This window comes from Grampus griseus, assembly GCF_964374135.1.
Source record: "Grampus griseus genome assembly, chromosome: 12".
NCBI lineage: Eukaryota > Metazoa > Chordata > Mammalia > Artiodactyla > Delphinidae > Grampus > Grampus griseus.
Window position 1 is genome coordinate 81609692 of NC_139006.1, and position 22644 is coordinate 81632335.

Below are 22644 nucleotides of genomic sequence, written 5' to 3' on the forward strand. Positions count from 1 at the left end.
GTATACCCTTGGCTATCAGAAAATCCTCATGTCTCAAGACAAGACACCATTTTTATTATAACTTTCTAAGTTATCATGTAAGCAGGATATTATATAGGCAGCTTTGCCCACTCACAATGCATATGTGTGAGAAAAGAGGTGGGTTTCTACATCAACAGAAGAAAATCTATCTCATTGTTTTATAATCACATCATATGTATCTTCATAACGCCACAGGCTTTTCTTACTTGTTTTTATAGTATCTTGACACGTTTTATTTTTTTTAAAATGCATTTTTTGGGTTCCTAAAGAGCACTGCAAATTTCTCAAAGCAAGTACCTTGTTCCTCTTTCATATACCATGCCATAACTACTTAAATTTAGAGAATACATATAAATTATATATAAAATCAGAAATAAGGGATTATCTTAATTTTTATTAGCAGAACAACCCCAAACCCAGCGAGACCATCTTCTTACCGACCATCGTCGCCCAGTACCTGGCCAGACCCATCGTAATAGATGGGAAAGAGGCAGGGCCAGCTTTCCTCAGGAGTGTGGCCAGAAGGTTAAATAAATGTGTCCATGTCTGATAAAAAGCCGATATTAACTCTGTATCTATAAAATTAATCAAAACATTTCAAGTTATTAACACAAAGAAGAAAAACCTCACCGACACTTCATTACACATAAAATAAGAGGTATGTATTCATCAAATGAAGACAAATGTAATTCAGCATGATCCAAAATTTATTCCAATTAATTTCTCCTTTTCATTGCTTTTTAAAGATCTCTCTTCCACCCACCCTCCTACAGATAAATGAATACACACTCACACATCCTCCTCTTATTAAAGCATATTCAACAATAAGCAGAAACTGGCAAATTGAATATTAAGCCATAGCCTCAGAACTACATATTGGGCACATCATAAAAACATGTCATTGCTTGTGCTACTTCTATAAAAGTGAAGCTTCTCCTGTTTTCTTTATCCCCTCTAGCAGCTTTGTGTAGGGGTGAAAGGGGAAAACATAATGGCCAAGGTCACAGCAGTAAAGAAAGGAAACTTCTTTGAAGAACAGAAAAGAGTATTTCCACAAAAGGAAAACTGTGATACAAAAGAGGATTCTGCAGCTTTGCCTATGTATGGCTAAGGGTGCAGCAATTAACCTTCTAGAGGAAAAAACAGCTTTTCCCTTCTCTCTACTAGGCAAATGGGAGCTGGAGGGCAGTAGCTACCTTAGGACAGTCATCTGTGGCCACACCACCAGCAGTTATCTGCCAACTGTGTCAAACTCATTACAAGGAACTGAAGGCTCCCCGCTCAGTGTTCTTCAGCACCCATGAGGCACTGGGAAAAAGCATCTTCCAGGGAGTTTGGATTGTAGCAACCTTTGGTGTTTCTCAACCTTTTTGTCATTATCAGCTCTATAAATAGAAGTCTTTTTAATCATATGTCACCTTATCACAACCCCTATGAAATATTAACTTCACAGATACCATATATCTGTTTATGTAACATCTATATATTTGTACTTTACACATAAAAAGAGTAAATATAAAGCTTGCTAGCTTTATTTAATACAGGCTTAAGATGGTCAAATAAAATATTTAAGTTGAAAGTTAAATTAAAAACTAAAAATCTATTCACATTTAACTTTATAACTGTGCTTGCTGAATAATTTTAATGTAATTTATTTACACATATAAATTAAGATATATAAAATTATATATGAAAATCATCAAATCATACAAATATATACCAGAAGTATAATCAATGTTTTATAAAAATCATTCAAAACTGTTATTTTTCCAGAAAAAAATTTAATTTCTTAAAAATTAATTATTTTAGTTAATGTTTAATGTTTGAAAGATATGAGAAAATAACTTTTAACCTAACCACCTGCTAAATATACATTCAGATATTACTGACATTTTTTCTTTTCAGCACTTGGTGTAATTAATTACAGGTTAAATAACTTTCATATACTTCGATATTAAAATATATACCATTTTTATTTCATTTTCAAAGCCCCAAATCAAAGCAAGGAAATCAATAAAACATCCACAAGGCAGCTGGTGGCAGCCAAAACATGCAGGCCACCTCTTGTCATGTGACTTTGGGATCAAGCATTAGATCAAAAGCACTCCAGTCACAGCCATGCTCGCACCGGCTTTTTAGCACTGATCTTGCATATTTCTCACACATGTTCCATGAGCTCAACGTCAAAGCTTCTCAACTGATACCTAACAAGAGAAACTAAATACTAAGGAATAAGATTTTATTGAGTAGAGTTGAGCTTTTGAGGGCCACAAGCCACTCTAACAGCTAAGATTTTTCTCCCCCATCCCTTTCCCTCAAGAATCACTTTTTGCTCCTTGTAGGGAGACATCACCCTTGTAGAGAACGCATGGTGTAACCTAATTAGCTTAGTCAGGACATCACTGTCACTTGTAAAATTTCCATGTAAGTAATTACTGCTGCTCTAGCACTGGGATAACTTAGTACTGATGAGACACTGAGGACCAGCTTTGCTGGGCATCATAAACCACTTCACTTACCAGACCTAAACCCTGCAAATCCATAAATTCAAAGGACTAAATAAGAATGAACTGATGGGCAAAGAGAATTATCACATGATCTATTACTTCATTATAAACTATTTTAGACAATTATCATATCTTAATTTTGACAACGAACCTTATTAATTTTCTTCACTACTAAGCTCTATGTTCAACGTTTCATCAAAGTATGTTTTTTAAGAATTCCAGGACTTCCCTTGTGGTGCAGTGGTTAAGAATCCGCCTGCTAATGCAGGGGACACGGGTTCGAGCCCTGGTCTGGGAAGATCCCACATGCCGTGGAGCAACTAAGCCCGTGTGCCACAACTACTGAGCCTGTGCTCTAGAGCCCATGAGCCATAACTACCGAGCCCATGTGCCACAACTACTGAAGCCCGTGTGCCCTAGAGCCTGCATGCCGCAACTACTGAGCCCATGCACCACAACTACTGAAGCCCGCATGCTCTAGGGCCCACGCACCACAACTACTGAGCCCACGTGCTGCAACTACTGAAGCCTACAGGCCCAGAGCCCGTGCTCCGCAACAAGAGAAGCCACTGCGATGCGAAGCCCACGCACCTCAACGAAGAGTAGCTCCCGCTCGCTGCAACTAGAGAAAGCCCGCGCACAGCAACAAAGGCCCAACACAGCCAAAAAAATAAAAAAAAAATTCCAGACCTTAGGAAATTTCTGATACTGTATTCTAGACTTGCTTAAACTTGTTATTTAGCCATAGACTATAAGAATAATTACTATCTAATACTTAGTGCACTTTCTAACATTTCATAAAGAACTTTACCCTCATTTAAAATGACAGCACAGGGAATGGTCCTTTATTATACTACATAATTGCCTCAAATGGTCTCCTGGAACCACTTAAAATATCCAAACTATAAAACACATTATAAAAGGCTTCCAAAATACTGGCAAAGAACAACCCAAAATGTGACCTTGATCTGAATACCTGGTGCAAGGTAAGATACTCCTCCTCAGTATTATTTACTTTCATCCTAAACTAAAAAAATAAAGCTTACCTGATATATCTTTGGTGCATATGGTGAGAACTCTGATGATGTTTGTGATAAGAGGTTTCAGAAGCTCATCCTGAATCACAAGGTCAGGATCTACCAATAAACATGACTGAAGAAGCCTGGACAAAGAGGACAGGTATTCTAGGAGAAAGGATACCTATTCGAAAAAGGATATAAAGTAAGACAAAGCATGTCATATGAAAAGCCCATCTCAGTGATAAAGTATTTTAGTTCTCTATGCATTACAAGAAGTCACTTCTTTGTAACATAAGTTAATAAAAAAGTAATAAAATATTCACCATAATTTTTAAAGACTAAAATGAATACACAGAAAGCATTATTTTTCTCATAAGCTTGTCATTAATGGCCACATTAACACCGTCAATTATAATAATACCAAACAAAGCAATATTTCCAAAACCAAATTCTGAATTCTATTTAGAGAAAGAAAGTCTTCATATTTTTCAAGTAGCTAAATTGTAGAATCAATACTCTGGAAGAAGCAAAAATGGCAGTCCAAAATCATAAAATCTACAATTTTGTAAAGAAAGATTATAAAATACTCTTTAAAGTGTACAACTGAGGGGTGGGAAAAGCCAGCTTAATAGCCTAGTTATTGCTACAAATAAAATGCAAACATGTCCAATGTTTGGCCTCAAGTATCCTTCAGCATAAAAATACTATTCTTAGTTACAAAAGAAAAATTAAATCTTCCCCCAAATTACCAATAAAAACATCTCTGGAATGTTGCTTGATACATACTAATACCATAAGAAATATTAACTGGCAAAAGTACTTTAAAAAAAATTCTCTGGATATGTAATAATTTAAGAATAAACTGCGAGGACTCATTTGTCCACTATCCCCAAGCAATGAGACAGCCCATATAAATGAACTTTACAGAGATATTCTGAAGCCTCTGTCTCTTTCTGTACACACGTGTGCGCGCGCGCACACACACACACACACACACACACACTCACAGTTTTTCCTCCCACCTTATTCGGCTGCTGTTGTGAGAGCAGGGACCATTGGGCTTTTGTGGAGGCATAGTGCCTCTATGGTAAATGGCCTCAGACTATTTCCAAATAGTTCTTCTGTCCTACTGCTCTTGATGAAAGGTACTCCCTTTATCTAATCTGCAGATATATTTTACATAAAAGTATAGGTGGTGCTATGCTTTTCCTGTTGGGTAGAATGCAAGCAGTTTGTGAAATTTAATTTCCTGATTGCTGTGAAGTATTTTTTGATCCCTTCATAGACTACACTACTGAAGTTACAGCGAGTCTGCCCTCTCCAGGTATGGTGTAACCATAAATAGATAAACCATGGGAGGTGAGGAAGCATTAGAGAGAGAACAACTGAGCTGTCAAAGATTCTTTTGTAAATTACCATACTGAAGATGTAATCAGCTATTAATATGGTAGTTCACAAAGTAACTCTTTTTTTATGTTTGAAACTCCTTCTTCAAATAAATAGACCAACCAACTGACCCCATGCTTCAGAACCCTCGTACCTTGGCTGCCTGCAGGCTCGCCGTGCAGAGTCCTGCCCACACACTCTGCCCTCAACCCACGGCCTGTTTCCTTACCTCCGAGGCATCTGCTCACATCTCACCTCCAGGAGGCCTTCTCTGACCACCACACAAGGAAAACATCAACCTGTCTCCCCTTTACCCGTCCTCATTTATTTTTTCCACACCATCGTCACCATCCGATAAAAGTTAAATTTTATTTACTGTTTACTGTCTGTCTCCTGTACCGAGGACACAGACTTCATGTGGGCAGGGGTATGTGTCTGCTTTGTTCACAGATGCGTCACTAGCACCTACAACACAATGTGGCAAAGCATATGCTCCAAACTTTTTCTGGAATGGATGATCTTCTATAAGGACAAAAAGGCAAGGACATTCAGTCTACATAAGGCCAGGGAGTGCAACAGTAAGAGCGTGGCTTCTAGAACCAGCCTGCGTGGGCTGGAATCTTGGCTCTGCCCGTTACTGTGTGAGTGACCCTGGGCAAGTTACTCATCTCTGGGCTCCAGTCACTTCCTTTATAAAACAGGGCCGCTAATGGTACTTCATGTGATTGATGTGAGGATTACATAAATTCACACAAACAAGCACACATGAAGGTTTGTTACTGTTATTATTCATTCATTCCACAGGGACTGAATGAGCACCTGCCATGGGAAGGGCACTGTGCCCGACACTCAGGACACAATGGCATGAAACAGGAAGGCCCTTCCTTCATGGAGCCCTGAACCCTCTAGCCCCATCTCCGCCTCGCAGATCCTGCCCTGGCCACTGCTTTCTGCTTCTTGAATAGGCCAGCTCTCAGGGGCCCTGCTATGTCCCATAGGACCAGCTTCCTCACTAAGTTCAGGCCACACGTCACTGTCTGAAAGCCCCTCCCTGACCACCCTATGCGGAAAAGCCCTGCCCCCGCCCCCGACCTCACTTCCTGTCCCTGCTTTAGTTTTTCTTCTTCGACGTCTAAGACATCATCAGGCACATATGTAGTTGCTCACTATCTACTCTCCCAACTTGAGGGAAAGGGTCTTTGCTTTATTCATTTAGGGAATATCCTGGTGCACAGTAGGCCCTTAATAAAGATTTGCTGGATGGACAGACAGAAAAATGGAGGCGATGGCCATTATGCAAATAAGCACACTCACAAATGAAAACACTGCAATGGGACAGTGTTTGGAAGATGAGGCACAGTGTTACCCAACCTTGTCCTGGGGGTCTGCCTTATTCAGAAAGCTCAAAGGACACAGCACACAGCAACAGAGACTGCTAGTCCACCTGTAATTACCTCTCACCCCAAATAAATCGTGTAGCCCTTCTTACAAAATCTGATTTTACAGTAACGTTTCTATTAGCAGCAACTACACTAAATATCTGTGAAGGAACAAACATAAATTTATTCTTATTAGACTGAGTTTTGAATATACACAGAATTTAGTCACTAAGTATTTCACAACTTCAATTTAAGTGGAAATGACAGAGACAGCCTAAAATCACAGAAGGGGAGGGTGGGCTATACAACATCCCCTTTTTTTAATACTGTGCTCAAAGATACCCAGACCCTTGATTAAACATTTCTAGCTGGTTAATGATGGAACCAGGAATACAATCTAGGTCTTCAAATCCCACTGCTCTTTTCTACCATCTATTAAGTAACCTATTTCAAATAACCTCGTCATACCACGTATATCCTGAGAAATTTTCAACCTTGTCCTGTGGTTAGTATATCAGCAGAATTTACGTTTCTGGCATTTAAGGGTAAACGAACGCACATGCAGACGCAGGCGCTTACCTGAGCCTGAGTGCGTTCAACAGGAGGTGACGCGGGCAGCAGGGCCTGGAGCTCCTGGACGCTTGTCTCTATGAGGGTGGCATCTGCGATGCTGTGAAGGACAGAGAAGGAACACCCTTCAGATGATCAGTATGCTTATTCCTGAAGACTAATTCGTGAGAATTTAAAGTTCGGATATAACCATGAACAGAATTCAAGAAAAAGGATTTTTATAAAATAACGGAAATAATTGTTTATAAAAAGTTACCCTACAATATTTCAGAACACAGGAAAAGATCTCATCAGATAAATGTGGGAAACAAGGAATTCTAAGAAAAATATCTAATGAAACTTATTAAAAGCAGAATAAAATATCATAAAGCCCTTTCAGAAGGAAAAGAAACAAGAGCAAGACCTTGGTGGTTACGTCCCTATTTAAAACAGGAAAAACATTTGCCAGGAAATAAGTTCTGATTTAGAAAGTAAAAAATAAAATAATGAAAAACAAACAGGAAAAAAAAAATTAAATCAGAAATAAAGAAGAAGGATGGAAATATAAGCCTTTGCCAAGAAAGAGTCTTTAATACCTCTGTGCCCTCAATGTCACAACAGACTCTTAACTGACTCTGGAGAAGCAAGAATATTCCTAAAGCCCCATTCTGACCCTTTTTGAGGCAGGAAACATTCAAGAAGGAAAGACAATCAACTAGCAGTTTCCTTTTTTCAACTCTAGTAGGCATCAAAGTAGAAAAGATGACAAATGAATGTAAACAGAACAAACTCACACCCTGCTGCTTATTATAAGGGCAGAGTAAAGGAGTAATCACAACTGAGTGAAGGGAAGCAAGGCAGACTTCTTTCTTTTTAGACTGTTCTTATCCCAGAAAGAAAGCGAAAGCATTGTGATTTGGCAAAGAGGAGGAAGACATTTCAGACAGTGAATGTTCAAAGGGCAGAGACAGAGAAATGCAAATCAATATGTGGTGAACAGGAGGTAGGTACAATTGGCTAGAATAAACATATGTGAGGAGAAAAGGAACACTTAAGATAAGAGAGTATCCTAGACAACACCACTTTTAATCCTAACAGTAACCCCATTAACTAGGTGTTTATTAATGACACTTCAGAGATTAAAGTTACTTTCCCAAGGCTGCAACACTAGTGAGAGAATGAACTCTAATTAGGACTTAAGTCAGACTGAATTCAATATCCTTGGCCTTTTTAACTATACCATATAGCCAATCAGAAAATCAGAAAAAGTTATGTCAGACACTGATTAATATTAGGTAAATGAAAGAACCAAATCATGATTTCCCTAAATTTTATCAGACTACTTTCTGATAAAACTCTCAGGCTCCCTTAACTAAGTAACTCCAAATGAACTTTAAAAATGACTTTTCAAGCCAAGGACATTATTCTGATATGACTGCTAGGGAGATGAACCCCAAAACTCCTTCTTCCATTCTGAATGACCAAGGAGACTTGCATCATGTTCCTTGAATGTGGCAGAGGACAAATAAGGTTTCAGAACTTCGGAGTTTAAAAAAAATCAGGACGGGGAGCTGGGGAAGCTTAATAGTCAACATAACAAACCCATCCAAGTGCTTTAACATATCTAAAATAAAAACTGTCGAGACAGTTCTGGCAAAAGCAAAAACCTGCAGTCTACACGCCTCTCTGGGAGTATTTATCTCTTACCTACAAAGAAGCTCTATGAGACGAGCTTGTCGAAAAGCATTTGCAGTGTCGCCTGGAGTCGTTGCCAAGAGGCTGTCTAGGAGGCTGCACATCGCGGAAAGAAGAGGCGGAGTGACAAAAACACACTGTCTGGGCAGAGGAGCAGAAAGGGATGAATCATGAGGAAGCCGTGGAGATGCAGTTTCATGCTGACCTATTATTGAAATAAGTGTGAAAATTATCACCATTTTGTTTACCTTGTGGTTATGTACAATATTCACAAGTTTTGATAATCAGAGGAAGTTCCTAAAATTGCCAAAGAGAGATGGATGGGAAATTCCCTTAACTGCTCAACACACCTCAACCCCGAGGCCAGGGAGTCAGACGTCCAACTCCTCCAGAGTGTGAGTGTGAGTGCGTGCGTGCGTGTGTGTGTGTGTGTGTGTGTACATGCATGTACACAAGGGTGTGTGTGTCTACCTTGGGTGACAGTGTACTAGCCAAGACAAGAAGGGCAGGGCATGGTTTTGTGTCCCAAGCATTCAGACACTGAGGAACAAACAGATGCTCCACAATCCTTTTTTTGGAAACTCTAGGGGTCAGAAGTGTTTCAGAATTCAACATATTTTTACATTTTAGAAAAGTAATAAGGTACGTGTACCATATATTAATTAACACTTCCAATGGAATCTTGGGCATCAGCCCATAAGGATATAAATATTTCTGCAATGTAGCAGACACATAATCACAGCAAGCAGGATGAATACATAAGCAAATACAACCTCAAACTAGAATTGGTCAGATTTTGCAGCCAAAAATATGCAGGTAAGGGCAAGTTTTACTGCCACCTGTGTTCTGAGAAAACTTTCCATTTTCAGAGATTCTGGATTTTAGAATTGAAGATATGAGGGAACTTTCCTAGAAGACTCAGCAGCGTACTGCTAACAAGAAAGCTTAACCTGCCTCAAGATTCCCTCATGACCTTCGTTTCTTATTTCTTTTTTCAAGAAACATTATATTTTGAATAAATCAAACTTACAGAAAAGTACAAGAGTACAAAAATTCCCAATATACCTTCACCCAGATCCCTAAATATTAGTATTTTACCACATTTTATCTACCTACCTACATACCTTCTTATGAACTGTAAGCTGCACACAAATGCCCCTTTAATCCTAAGTTAACTTCCTAAAAACAGGACTTTGTCTTTTATAACCACAGTACAATGATCAAAACCAGGAAATTAACATTGATGCAGTGGTACTATCTAATCCATAGACCTTTTCCAAATTTTGCACTGTCCCACCAACATCCTTTACAGCAAAAGGAAAAAGTTCTTTTTCTTGTTTGGATCCAATTTGAGATCTGCTTTTCCTTTAGTTCTCATGTCTCTGGGTTTTGAACTGGAAGGATTCCTCAGTCTTGCTTTGTTTTTCAGGACCCGGACATTTTGTGAAGAACACGAGCTAGTTCCCTTGTAGAGTGTCTGATGTTTGATATTCCCTCATAATTAGATCTTCAGGACATTATATCTTCAGGACATTGTATCAGGAGAAACATGATTCCTATTAGGCCCATTACAGGTGGTGTTAACTTTGGCCATTTGATGGATTAAGGTGGTGTCTACTAGGCTTCTCCATTACAAAGTCATAATATTCTCCTTTGTAAGTAACTAATTCCTTGGAGGAGGCACTTTGGAACTATTTACTGTCAAGACAGATTTGATATTTTAAACTAAACTGGGAAAATGAAATTTAGGGAACTCCACAGAAATAGTTCAACTGCTTTTAAGGGAAAATTTTATATATTCACAGAAGATGTACTACACGTCTTCAGGACTTCTAGGGCAGCATACAGAAGAAAAGAATACCAATAAAATAGGAGGGGCTTAACATTTAAGAAATTCAAAATCATTCAATATATTAAAAAAATTTAGTATTTTATCTGGAGAGAACTATCTCAGTTATTTATATTTGTAATACTCAAATATACTAACATTTTTATTTTGTAATGATTCTTTTCAACTTTGTAGATCAAATGTACGCTTATAGATCATGAGACTCTGTTAAAGCCTTTCTTAAAAGATAAAAGGATTTTTCTTTTACAAAAGTTAGAAACTAAACTTAGGAATGAGAAGTTGGACATCTAAAGTGGCCCTGATGTACATGATAGGGAAAGTTCTTGTCATCCTGCTCTAAACCACTTTGGGGCACAGTAATTCCCTGGTTAATCAAGAATTAACAGAACAAGAAATAAAAGGACTAACCAGCTTCATGGAGAAATCCTTCACTGAGAATTCCAGCTGAGGGAACTATAATCTCATTATCACTAAAAAATTTTTATCTTAACACTATTTTAAAGAGACGGAATTTAGAAAGATATGTAACAACAAAATTGCTTTAGTCTTAAGGCTCACTGACAAAAGATATTTAATGCTTTCCAGTACTATTCAAAGATTCGTTGGCAGATTCAACAAAAAGGAGTAAAATACTTTTTTGTCAAATACATACACTGAAGTAATTGGCAAACAGTAAAACTGTGCATGGGGGGCTTCCCTGGTGGCGCAGTGGTTGAGAGTCCACCTGCCGATGCAGGGGACACGGGTTCGTGCCCCGGTCCGGGAAGATCCCACGTGCCGCAGAACGGCTGGGCCCGTGAGCCATGGCCGCTGAGCCTGCGCTTCTGGAGCCTGTGCTCCGCAATGGGAGAGGCCATAGCAGTGAGAGGCCCGCGTACCGCAAAAAAAAAAAAAAAACTGTGCATGAACATATATTCTAAGCACAATCCTTGAAAGTAAAATAAATCCAAGTCAAGAATAATGAAATCAAAAAACAAACAAAAACCGCACAACTGTATGTTCACATAAAAACCTGTATGACTGTTTGTAGCATTATTATTCATAAAAGCCAAAAAGTGGAAAAAATCCAAATGTCCATCAACTGATGAATGGGTAAATGAAATGCAGTATATCCATATATATCCATATAGTATATCCACATGGTAGAATATCATTCAGTAATAAAACATGCATCACTGATACAGACTACGACACGGATGAACCTTAAAAATATTATGCTGAGTGAAAGAAGCCAGACACAAAAGAACACATATCGGATGATTCCATTTTTATGAAATTCCAAAACAGGCAAATCTATAAAGAGGGAAAGTAGATTAGTGATTGCCTCAGGCTGGGGAGAATGGGGGAGATCAGGAGTGATTGCTCATGGGAACAAGGTTTCTTTTTGGGGTGATGAAAATGTTCTAAAATTGACTGTGGTAATGATTGCACAACTCTGTGAATATATTAAAAAACAATGAGTTGTACACTTAAAATGGGTGAACTGTATGAATGTGAATTATATCTCAATAAAGCTGTTTTAAAAATAGTAACGTAACACACTCTTAGAAATAAATATTCATGAAACTCATTATCAAATTTCATTTCATGCTCTGTGTCCTTAGCCACTTAAAACAACCTGAGTTTGCTCCTTTTGTTCTTAAGAGGACCAAATGAGTACTTTCTATAATTAAACTCTTTTGTGTATTGTTAACATAAATTACTAAAAACCAAAACGAGACATTGTTTAGGAAGTTATGGAACAAACACTGTAATGAAAATGCAGAGTAAAGTCTTCCTTAAGCAAGTATCTCTGAAGTTTTAGAAAGCATTTTCTCTGCACATGCTTATATTTCAGTGTTTAAAATTACCTTCTTTTTAGGTAGTATATTCCATATAGGTTAGGAATTTAATGCTACTGAATAAAGGTCTATCTACCGACTTAGAAGAAACAAAAGTTAGGTTGTAATCTATATAAATATATAAAGCGTAAAGCATAATAGAGTTGGAGGCAGTGCCTAACACAAAGAGTAAAATCGATATATTGTCATTAATAAAAATAAATCCTAGGCTACTCATCACACATTTCTAACAAAATAAAGGCTCAAAACACTTTGTGTGCTTTCAAATGAAAGCACAGGCTTTGCAAAATACTTATGACCCCATTCTCGTCACTTTCAAGTGGATTACTGTGGTAAATTGAGGTGTTTTCCCAAAAGGGGAAAAAAATGAAGCTAATTAATATTCATTAGTTCCTCAATTCAAACACCAAATATCTATTCTTACCTAATAGGAAACGATATGGCAATCAGACTGTTTATTTGATGGCCAAAGTCCCATTTATTAGTTAAGAGTATTTGTTTTGTTAATTTCTGATATATTTATTCTATCATGTTCTGTGATATTTCGTTTTGTTCTTATATAGACAGTTTGTTCTGTGACTTATTTAATTTGGTTCTTATCTAAACATTTACTTTCAACATATCTGCCTGGACCAACTTATCATTTTTATTTTTGAAAGTAGAATGTCTTCCTAAAAGGATACCTTGAGCCACAAACTGGTCATGTGAGGCTTCAGGGAGAGGCGCCGTGCAGGGCACTACCGGCTGAAATTCAGCACTTGCCGACGAAGCTGCCACCTGGGGATCAGTAAAGAAAATCATTCTATACTCAGAACAGTCACTCGTTAACACTACTAATTGGAAAATGAAACACGAGCAATATATATACAAGATATCCTTGAACAAAAAGGTATATTACAAAAGTACACTAGTTCGCATAACTGGAAAATACTCCATATCTCGAGAGTTAAAACAGTGTTTTGAATGGCATTTTCTACTTCTTCTTATAGGACCTGTTACAGTTTATACAAATCAGTAACTCAAAGGAGCACAGTTTTGATCTGAAGCCCATCTAGAGTTTAAGGTCCTGATAAAGCCTCTTCCCACTTACGCTCAAATGTTGAAAGGCTAAAAAAAAAACTACTTTATAATTCGTTGTGTCCTTCGAGATATTTTGCACTTCTTAATTCATAATAAAAGGGTTTTTTAAAGTTCCAAATGGCACACACAAATTGTAATAGTGCCTCTAAAAGAATCAGCAGAAGTATTAAAAGATTGTTCTCTACCTCTCCCCATGTCGCAAAGGAACTGTTTTTAAAAATTAGGCAATATCTGACATTGTTCTTCAGAATACATTTTTTGGAAACATTAAACATAACAGAAATTCTGTAGAAAACAAACACAATTTCACACACAGGTTTACCAATGAGCAGGCTGTAAAAGCCTTAAAACTGAAAAAGCCCAAATTGATGTCAAGTACCTCATATGTGGAAAATACTGTATCTTCCCATCAATTTTCTTTTCTCTGAGACAGCATGAACTTTCCATACTTGGATAAGCTCCAGGCCCGTGCATGTACACAGGTAAGCTGTCAACAGAACTTATGAATCAACCCTACCACAAACCCAGATACTGTACAGCTCACGATATTTGCATATTGATTACATATCTATTCTAACGCTTAAAGTAGGTACCTTAGACTTGATATAACAGGATGAAAACAAAACCCAAGGTTATTTTCATTTGCAGTTTCTGATAGTAAAGAGAATATAAATTTGAAGAAAATGGCACACGAAATTAATACATAGTTTTTAAAAATCCCTCTTTCAACTTAGGACCTCAATCGCCTCTCACCACTTCAAATATGACATTACAGTAATAAGAAATAAGTGACAGAAGCTGTAGCCAAAAAAGTAAGCTAAGCACATGAAGTCATCTAAAAATGAAGGCTGGATAAATCTCAGTCTAAATAAATCACTCATAAATAAGCATGTATAAAATGCCTTATTTGATATAACATTAGATCTACATAACAGGGAAAAAAACCTAAAGACATTTTAAAAATTATATTTACCTACAATTGGTTATAAGAGATGTGTTTTAAAAAAAAAAAAAACAGTTCCTGTCAATAGACATCCAGATAACTTTTAGCATGTGAAGCAACAAGCACACACGGAGACTGACATCACAACCGTGCAGGAGCTGATGAACGAGCCTGGCTCCTGCCACAAGCTCCCTCGGATACACAAGAAAATTTAAGAGGACAAGGATGCCGGAATCCTTTATCTTTTCACTGAACATCCTTTCAGTTGGCAAACACTCAAGCAGTCCCCACTACTGATGAAAACAGAGGTAGCATTCACTGCAGGAAAAGAAAGCTTCTGAGGGCCGCTAAATACCTGGCTCATTAGAACGCTAAGCTGCCATTCGTGACCAAGGTCAGGCATTAATAAACACCATGATTGTCCTCTGTATAGTCCAAGGAAGCGACACACAAAGTTTGAAAATTTGGTTTTAGAAGGCATCTAATGGTTGCATTATAACTTACCCCATATGGCTGAGAAAACACAAGAACTTCTTTCTATAGCAATATACTGTGTTTTAAAAATTGATTAGGGGTGATTTATATTTCTACTAGCCTATCTATATTTTTTAAATTTTCTATATTAACATATTACTATTTTAATAAATAAAGGTAAAAAAGTATTAAGCTGACTTGCTCTACTACTATGCTCAAATCCTGCTTGCTTGAAAATTATCTTCAATGGACACTCATTTGATTATATTTAATAATACACATCAATACATAAATGTATTGTCATCTTGTTCTATAAAACTTTTAACTACCATCAAATAAACGTCAATTCATCTTTCTCTAATGTCCTTTGTAATGCTTCATGACATTTTACTTTGCTGAAATGTTTTATATCTTTACAGCTGTTATCTCTTATCTCTTCAAATCCAAAACCGGACTCGGCTCTCCTGGCTAACCCCACCTGGTTACATCAGCAATCAAACTTCAGCCTTCTTCCCACCCTCAAAACAACCCCATCTTGCATCTTCTGAATATCTAAGGCATTCAGTACCACACAGCTTGGCATTCAGCTATTTCCTATTTATGCTTTATGTTCTCAAGTAGACTTTCAAACCTCATAAGTGGGTACTGAATTCTAAGACATATTTGAGTATCGTTTTAGTTCCTTGCAAATGTGTACATAATACAAAAAAGGGATTGATCCTTTAAAGCCCATTTCAATTGCCACTTCTTACACAAAATCACTGCCTATTTCATCATTCCTTCTAATCTAAGCTCACTGCACCCTGACTGTAACATCTATTTCGGGACTGATCACATCTTGCTCTGTAGTGAAGGAGCAAAACATCATGGCCAACGACCTGGGCTCTAGAGCCAAACACAATTCTGGATTCAAATAACGCTCCACCAGTTAGCAGCGCTGGAACCTTACACAAGACACTTATTCATTCCATGCCTTAATCTCTTCTTCTGTAAAACAGTAAAATGATTATCAATTTTTTAAAGACTAAGAGGACCCATGAGGAAAATTTCTCTATAAATGTTTAAATAAACTTAAAGTAAAATCAGCTTTCCTTAAATTAGTGCTCAAGGAAGTTTGAAAGAATCACATATTTCACAAAGAAAAGCTCAAAAGCAAATGACACACATTTCCTCTTTTTTGATAACTGATAAAACAGATTTTAAAAAATACAGACATAATTCTGCTCAAGAGCAGCAGAAAAGATCAAATTTTGTTCTTAGAGCTGCTGCTACAAACTGGTTTGTCCTGGGCATAAACACCTATCTAGTTTGGGTATTTCTGACAAGTAGAAATGTGATCTCAGGAGGAAAAACAACTGATACCTGACCCCTCCCCTGGGGAAGGAGACACTGAGTTGAGGGAAGCCATCTCTGAAAAGGCATTTATTTACCAGGGCAACACCCCCAAGGTAACAATGACACTCCTTACTCTACCTATAATTTACAAAACATACAAGTCACAATCAACTAAACTAATATTCATTAGATAACACCATTAAAGTCCCTAATGTGGCATTAACAACACGGAACGGATAATAATCCAGCAACAGCACACTGGATGATACGACCCACAACAAAAGACAGTGCTTTCCTCAGAAAGACAAAGTGGAAAGACAAACCAATCAACAAACTGTATCTTTTCTCAATTCCGGGAGACATACAAAATAATGATATTAATAACCAGATAAACTCATTAGCAAGAGTTACATCCACTCAACTGATACCTCAGTTTGTAACTTCAACATTTTCTTATACCTGAGAAAGTATTAGTTGGTCTGGGTACTGACAGTTTAGGTTTAAAGTAATACTGGTATAAGGGCTTCCCGGGTAGTGCAGTGGTTAAGAATCTGCCTGCCAATGCAGGGGACACAGGTTTGATCCCTGGTCCGGGAAGATCCCACATGCTGCGGAGCAACTATGCCCATGTGCCACAACTACTGAGCCTGCACTCTAGAGCCCGTGAGCCACAACTACTGGGCCCACAAGCCACAACTACTGAGCCCGAGCACCGCAACTATCGAAGCCCGTGAGCCTAGAGCCCATGCTCCGCAACAAGAAAAGCTGCTGCAATGAGAAGCCTGCACACCATGACAAAGAGTAGCCCCCGCTCGCCGCAACTAGGGAAAGCCCGCACACAGCAACAAAGACCCAATGCAGCCAAAAATAAAGAAAGAAAGAAAGAAATTTAAAGTAATGGTATAAGGAATAAACTCTCCATATTTGTCTCCTGCTGGAAAAAAGATATATAGTATATCTCATATGGTAAGGAAAACATGACAATTCGTAGAACTCGGGTAATTAGATTAATTTTTGTGAATAAAAGTCACCAATTTGGTGAGTAATTCACCAATACCAAAACTCTTCTGTTTGGAAAACAAAAAAGAAAGAAAAAAGTTGACTGTAAAAATTCTAACAGGTAATACTAATCTTTTGAGGAACTACAAGAAGGTAAATCTTACATAAGACTATATATATGAATTCTTAAAAAAAACAGATTTCACTGGTATGTATTTCTAAAAGTCTATGTGATATCCTAACATAAACAAGTTAAAGACTTTTGCATTAATAGATGTGCTTCTATTTTAATAATGATTATAATAAGTGACATATTTACAAAGTGTTTCTTGGAAAATCTAGTAGCTTAATCTGTAAGATTTATATATTATTATAGAGAAATGCAAGTTTGATTTGCTTTTGTTTTTTGTATGTAAGTTTCCTTGTATGAATAAATATAACTTGGGGACTTCTCTGGTGGTGCAGTGGTTAAGGATCCACCTGCCAATGCAGGGGACATGGGTTTGAGCCCTGGTCCAGGAAGATCCCACATGCCGCAGAGCAACTAAGCCCGTGTGCCACAACTACTGAGCCTGCACTCTAGAGCCCATAAGCCACAACTACTGAGCCTGCGTGCCACAACTACTGAAGCCCACACGACTACAGCCCGTGCTCCGTAACAAGAGAAGCCACCGCAATGAGAAGCCCACACACTGCAACGAAGGGTAGCTCCCGCTCGCCACAACTAGAGAAAGCCCGCGCGCAGCAACAAAGACCCAACACAGCCAAAAGTTAATTAAAAAATAAATGTAACTTGATATCTACAAAATAGCTAACTCAAAAGTTATTTACAGCAATTACTATTTACCGCACACCTACTATAAGCAAAGAACTGAAGAATGTACAAAGATTTCAAAGTTAGTCTACAGCCCTTTAAACAAACAGGGTAACCTAAGAAGAATTATTTTTAAGCACATATTAACGCTGTACTTCTGTGAACTAAATAACCAATTAATACAATCCCCTTTAGCATTGAATCATATAATTATTTCTCTTATTGAGACAAAGATACACACTATTTCTAGCTTGCAAAAGAAAGCATGACATCTAGTGGAACTGGAGTAATTATTCTGTTTTTCTAAATAAAGGTTCAATTTAGCACTAAACATAAACTCTTCTGAGTCTAGAGGGAAAAAAAAAAAAGTCTCTTAAAACTTAGCAAAAAGTACCAGTCTCTTGAGAAACTGTAGGAGGTGAATCTTATTAATTCCTGTTTAATTATTTAATTCTCATATTATTTTTGCTCCTGGAAGCAGTGGTGTCGAGGCTCTGCCTTCCTAATAGGTTCTACAACACAGTATATTGTTCCAAAAATACATTGCAATGCTTTCCAGTTGAGAATGATTTTGTATGCTTATAAAACAAATGAAACCTAGCATGTCATTATTTAGAAATAATTAGTGTCTCAAACTTTTTAGAACAAAGCACCTTATAAATAAAAAAAAAAAAAAAAGGGGCTTCCCTGGTGGCGCAGTGGTTGAGAGTCCACCTGCCAATGCAGGGGACACGGGTTCGTGTCCCAGTCCGGGAAGATCCCACATGCCGCGGAGCGGCTGGGCCCGTGAGCCATGGCCACTGAGCCTGCGCGTCCGGAGGCTGTGCTCCACAACGGGAGAGGCCACAACAGTGAGAGGCCCGCATACCGCAAAAAAAAAAAAAAAAAAAAAAAAGGAAGAAAGGCAGGCAGGTGTACATAAATTTCAGGTATTTCAGATAATCAAGACAAGCTTCTATTTGATGCAAGCATTTAGAAATGTGTTTAAAATCATTAGTACCACACTGGAATCATCTGAATGGATCAACATTCTTCAAACTGCCTTGTCCTTAAACAAAATTTCAGGGTAATCAAGCATTACTAATCATATGGGATTTGTTCTCTTTTTCTACTACTACTGATAAACATTTTAAAACATTTGAACTTCCGGTTCTATCAAAAAAGGTAGGAAAGAGGTTGACAATTCATCTAAAAGGATATTCAGTGCACTTATTTGAGCAAAACAGACACTAGTTCTGCTATAGACGGCACTTCAAATAAATCACAGTTGTTATGGTCATAACCTTATATTTCACATCTATTCTTATCCCTCCACTATGTAAATTCAAATTTTTTCAGAAATTCAAAATGCAGCACTTAAGCGTTCTTTGGAAGTACCATTGTTTCCAAAGTGGAGAGAGAACTTGGATCTCGATCTTGACTGGACATCCGAGATGGAGCCCTCCAAAACTTGAATGAGTCATCTAAACCTGTGACAACAAGAAAACTGTCAACGTGAATAGCCTTCTGGGCACTGTAACGATTAACAGAAAGAATACTCCTTACATGAAACCAATCCAGAACTAAAGAAGTGCGAAAGAAGTGTGCCTAATTTTTATTATTCTTAATTAATTTATATATACAGCATGTTTCACAAAAAAATTTAAAACAATTAGTTGACTGCGCTTTAGTTTAATCTAACACAATTTAGCAAGAGCACCAGCTCCCAAAGGGAAAGTGCAGAAGAATCATAAAGGGCTTGTTAAAGTGGTTTCCTGAGTCCTATTCCCAGAGATTCCAGTCCCCAAGCCAAGGTCGGGGGGGTGGCGTAAATCTGCATTTCTAACAAGCTGGAAGCAGATGTCGGTGCTGCTGGTTCAAGGGCCATGCTTCCAGTAACACAGATACAGAGAAATCCAAACAATTAAAGTGGTCACTTTCCTCACAGGGACATTTGTTTAGAATGTTCAAAAACTTCATTAAATGTCATTCTCCTCTTAATGCCTCCAAGAAGTGAGCAGAAAAGTGAACTAGAAATTTACATTTAAGTATTTCAGGGTAAGGGAACTTCATGATTGTAGTTTACTCTTAAATGGCTCAGAAAAAATATATATATGTATATATGCATATAAATAAATATATTTCACTTATACGCACATACATACACATGGTATAGGAGGGCAAATATAGTAAAATGTTAACATTTGGGAATTCTTTGTTCTATTCTTGTACCTTTTCTGTGGGAAATTATGTCAAGATTTTTTAACATTACTTTAAAATTTTAAAAATTTTAAAATTTTTATTATTTTATTTTTATCTTAAAATTATTTTTATTCTTACTATTAAATTATCATTTATTATTATGAGACATAATTATCATTTATATGCACTAAGATCTTATACTTAGGAAATCCAAGAGAATCTACAAACAAGTAGAAATGAAAAGATTTCAGCATATATTTTGATAAATGAGTAACATTCCAAAAAACAAATAGCTTTTCAATATACTAGCAAAACAAATTAGAAAATTTAGTAGGAAAGGTCTCATTCTTGTTTGCCTGGGAAGAACCTTCCAAAAATTTAAGACATTAATACAGGAAAAAACTGTAAAACCTTTACTAAAGGGCATGAAATAACTTATGAAACATTAGTAAGATGTCAAAAACGGTTTCCATGAAGAATTTATAAAATAGAAAAATGCTTGGGCAATGTTTAGTGAAAGGAGGAAATACAAAAATGTACATAAGATATGAACACAATTATGTAAAACAAACAAGAGTTATACAGAGAAAGAAGACTGGAAGAAAATATACTGTAAGGTAACAAAGGCAACCTCTGGGTAATGGGACTAGAGAATGTTTTCCTGTGTACTTTTCATTATTTTTCAAATATTTTGTAACAAACACATAGGTTTTTAACAGTTTAAGAAATGTTACATTTTATTAAAAATATAAATATAATATTCTTACCATTTAAGTCATTGCCTTCAGAAGTTCCATTAAGAGCAGAACAATTCAAATCAAACGTATACCGTCCCAGGTAACAATGTTTTACCATCTGATTCAAATGTTCATAAAAATGGCAGTGGTACAAAAGAGCCTGAAGGGCAGGTTTTCCTATGAGCGACAGGCCAGAGTCCTCATCATGGACACAGGGGCCCTGTAGGAAAAGAGGGGGAGACAGTGATTTATCACTTAATTTCTTCAAAAAGACCCATGTCTCCCCACATTCCCCTCAATGAAACAAATGGATCCCAGATGTGACCATTCTCCTTTCACCTGCCCGTCCTTCCCCACATACACCAGCCTGACCCGGGCAGAGGATTTCACAGGACTCCAGGTCTCTGCTGCCTAAAAATCCACTGAAGGCAGAAGGCTGATCTAGTCTGTCTCTTGAGGGGCTAGAATGAAAAGCCTGATATCCACAGTAAAATCTGTTTGCCACTTTACTTCCCACTGAATTAACCCTTCTTCCAAGGGAATTCCTTGCATACATGCATGCATGCGTGCAAACACACACACACACACACACACACACACACACACACACACACACACCCCTTCCAGCAGGAGGCTGAGAAGGATCTGCCATTGCAAAATTTTAATCTCTTTGCACTTTTTTTCAAATAATTTTTTGCACTGTCACTACTTTTCCTGGAATATCCAAATGGCAAAAATCAAGCAAGCCATTAAAAGTATGCAAAGGATCGGTTTAAAGTATGCAAATAATCACATCATTAGTTTATAAGTATTTCTCTTTTTTGGAAAATGATAATCAATATAGTTAAGACTTTTCAAACAGACCATAATAGAGAGAAAAATAAAAGATAGAAAATCGAAATCTAAGTGCCAACAGGAAAGGTCTGGTCAAAGCCTATTCAAAGTTTACCATTAACTGAAATTTGCATACGTGCCCCTTCTCTCATGCCTCCTGGTCACCAAGGAAAGATGGATATTAAAACTCACTATCCAGGAAGATAAAGTAATAGTTAAACGTATAATTACAGTTAAAGATATAATTACATTAAGAAGATTATTTCCATTAACCCTTCTCTTTAAGAATATTATTAAAATTAAATGTCTTACTTCAATATTAAATACTTTTTATTTTTATGAATTTGTTATTGTTGTGTTCTAATAAACCTACCCAACACTGTGAGCTTTACTCTTTACAAATAGGGCAGTTTACTTGTCCAAGAAGGAATAAGACTCTTTAATGAGCAGTCACAGACGCTGGTCACCGTGTTAACTTTAAATCCGGAGCTTGAGAAGCGGCAGGCGAAACAGAGAGGAGTACATGAACAGGGTCACGTGGCTCCCGTCTGTGAACCAGGTGCACATTTCAGGCAATGTGGCCCTTTCATGCATTACTTTATTTAAATATCTAGGACAAAGTAATTCATCCAAAGCCACAGAGCCAATCCTAACATTCAAAATGTTCTATCTTTTAAGCAACTTATAGCATTCATAAATGTAAAAAGCACATATGAGATCTGCAATAGTTGCTTAACATCACAAATTAAAGCCCCCATTATATTGATTCCAGGAAGGACCAACAACCAAGAGGAGAATTAAAAATAATTCAGCAAAGGTTACTAGCTTAATTGCAGCTGTGTAACATACACCAATAAATCAATAAAATAAAATTATTAAACAAAGTACCACAAACACTATTTTTTAATTTATTTCATAATAATACTAAGAATAATTTTCAAATATTTTATTATACATATTATATAAAATTATTCAAAATTTTTTCTTGTGCAAAATTGTGT

The 22644-nt window shown here is 37.1% G+C and overlaps 1 protein-coding gene across 3 annotated transcripts in view; it reads right to left on the bottom strand.

Annotated features, from left to right (window-relative positions):
• The window catches only part of RTTN (rotatin), a 138058-nt gene that overhangs the window by 30988 nt on the left and 84426 nt on the right, over positions 1-22644 (bottom strand). For all 3 annotated transcript variants that reach the window (XM_082668203.1, XM_082668202.1, XM_082668204.1), the window contains exons 33-39: positions 20840-21029; positions 19269-19360; positions 12930-13023; positions 8569-8761; positions 6892-6982; positions 3575-3728; positions 459-596 (exon numbers count right to left, since the gene is read on the bottom strand). In XM_082668203.1, coding sequence (XP_082524329.1) covers positions 459-596; positions 3575-3728; positions 6892-6982; positions 8569-8761; positions 12930-13023; positions 19269-19360; positions 20840-21029 — 952 coding nt within the window. The remainder of the gene's footprint in view (positions 1-458; positions 597-3574; positions 3729-6891; positions 6983-8568; positions 8762-12929; positions 13024-19268; positions 19361-20839; positions 21030-22644) is intronic.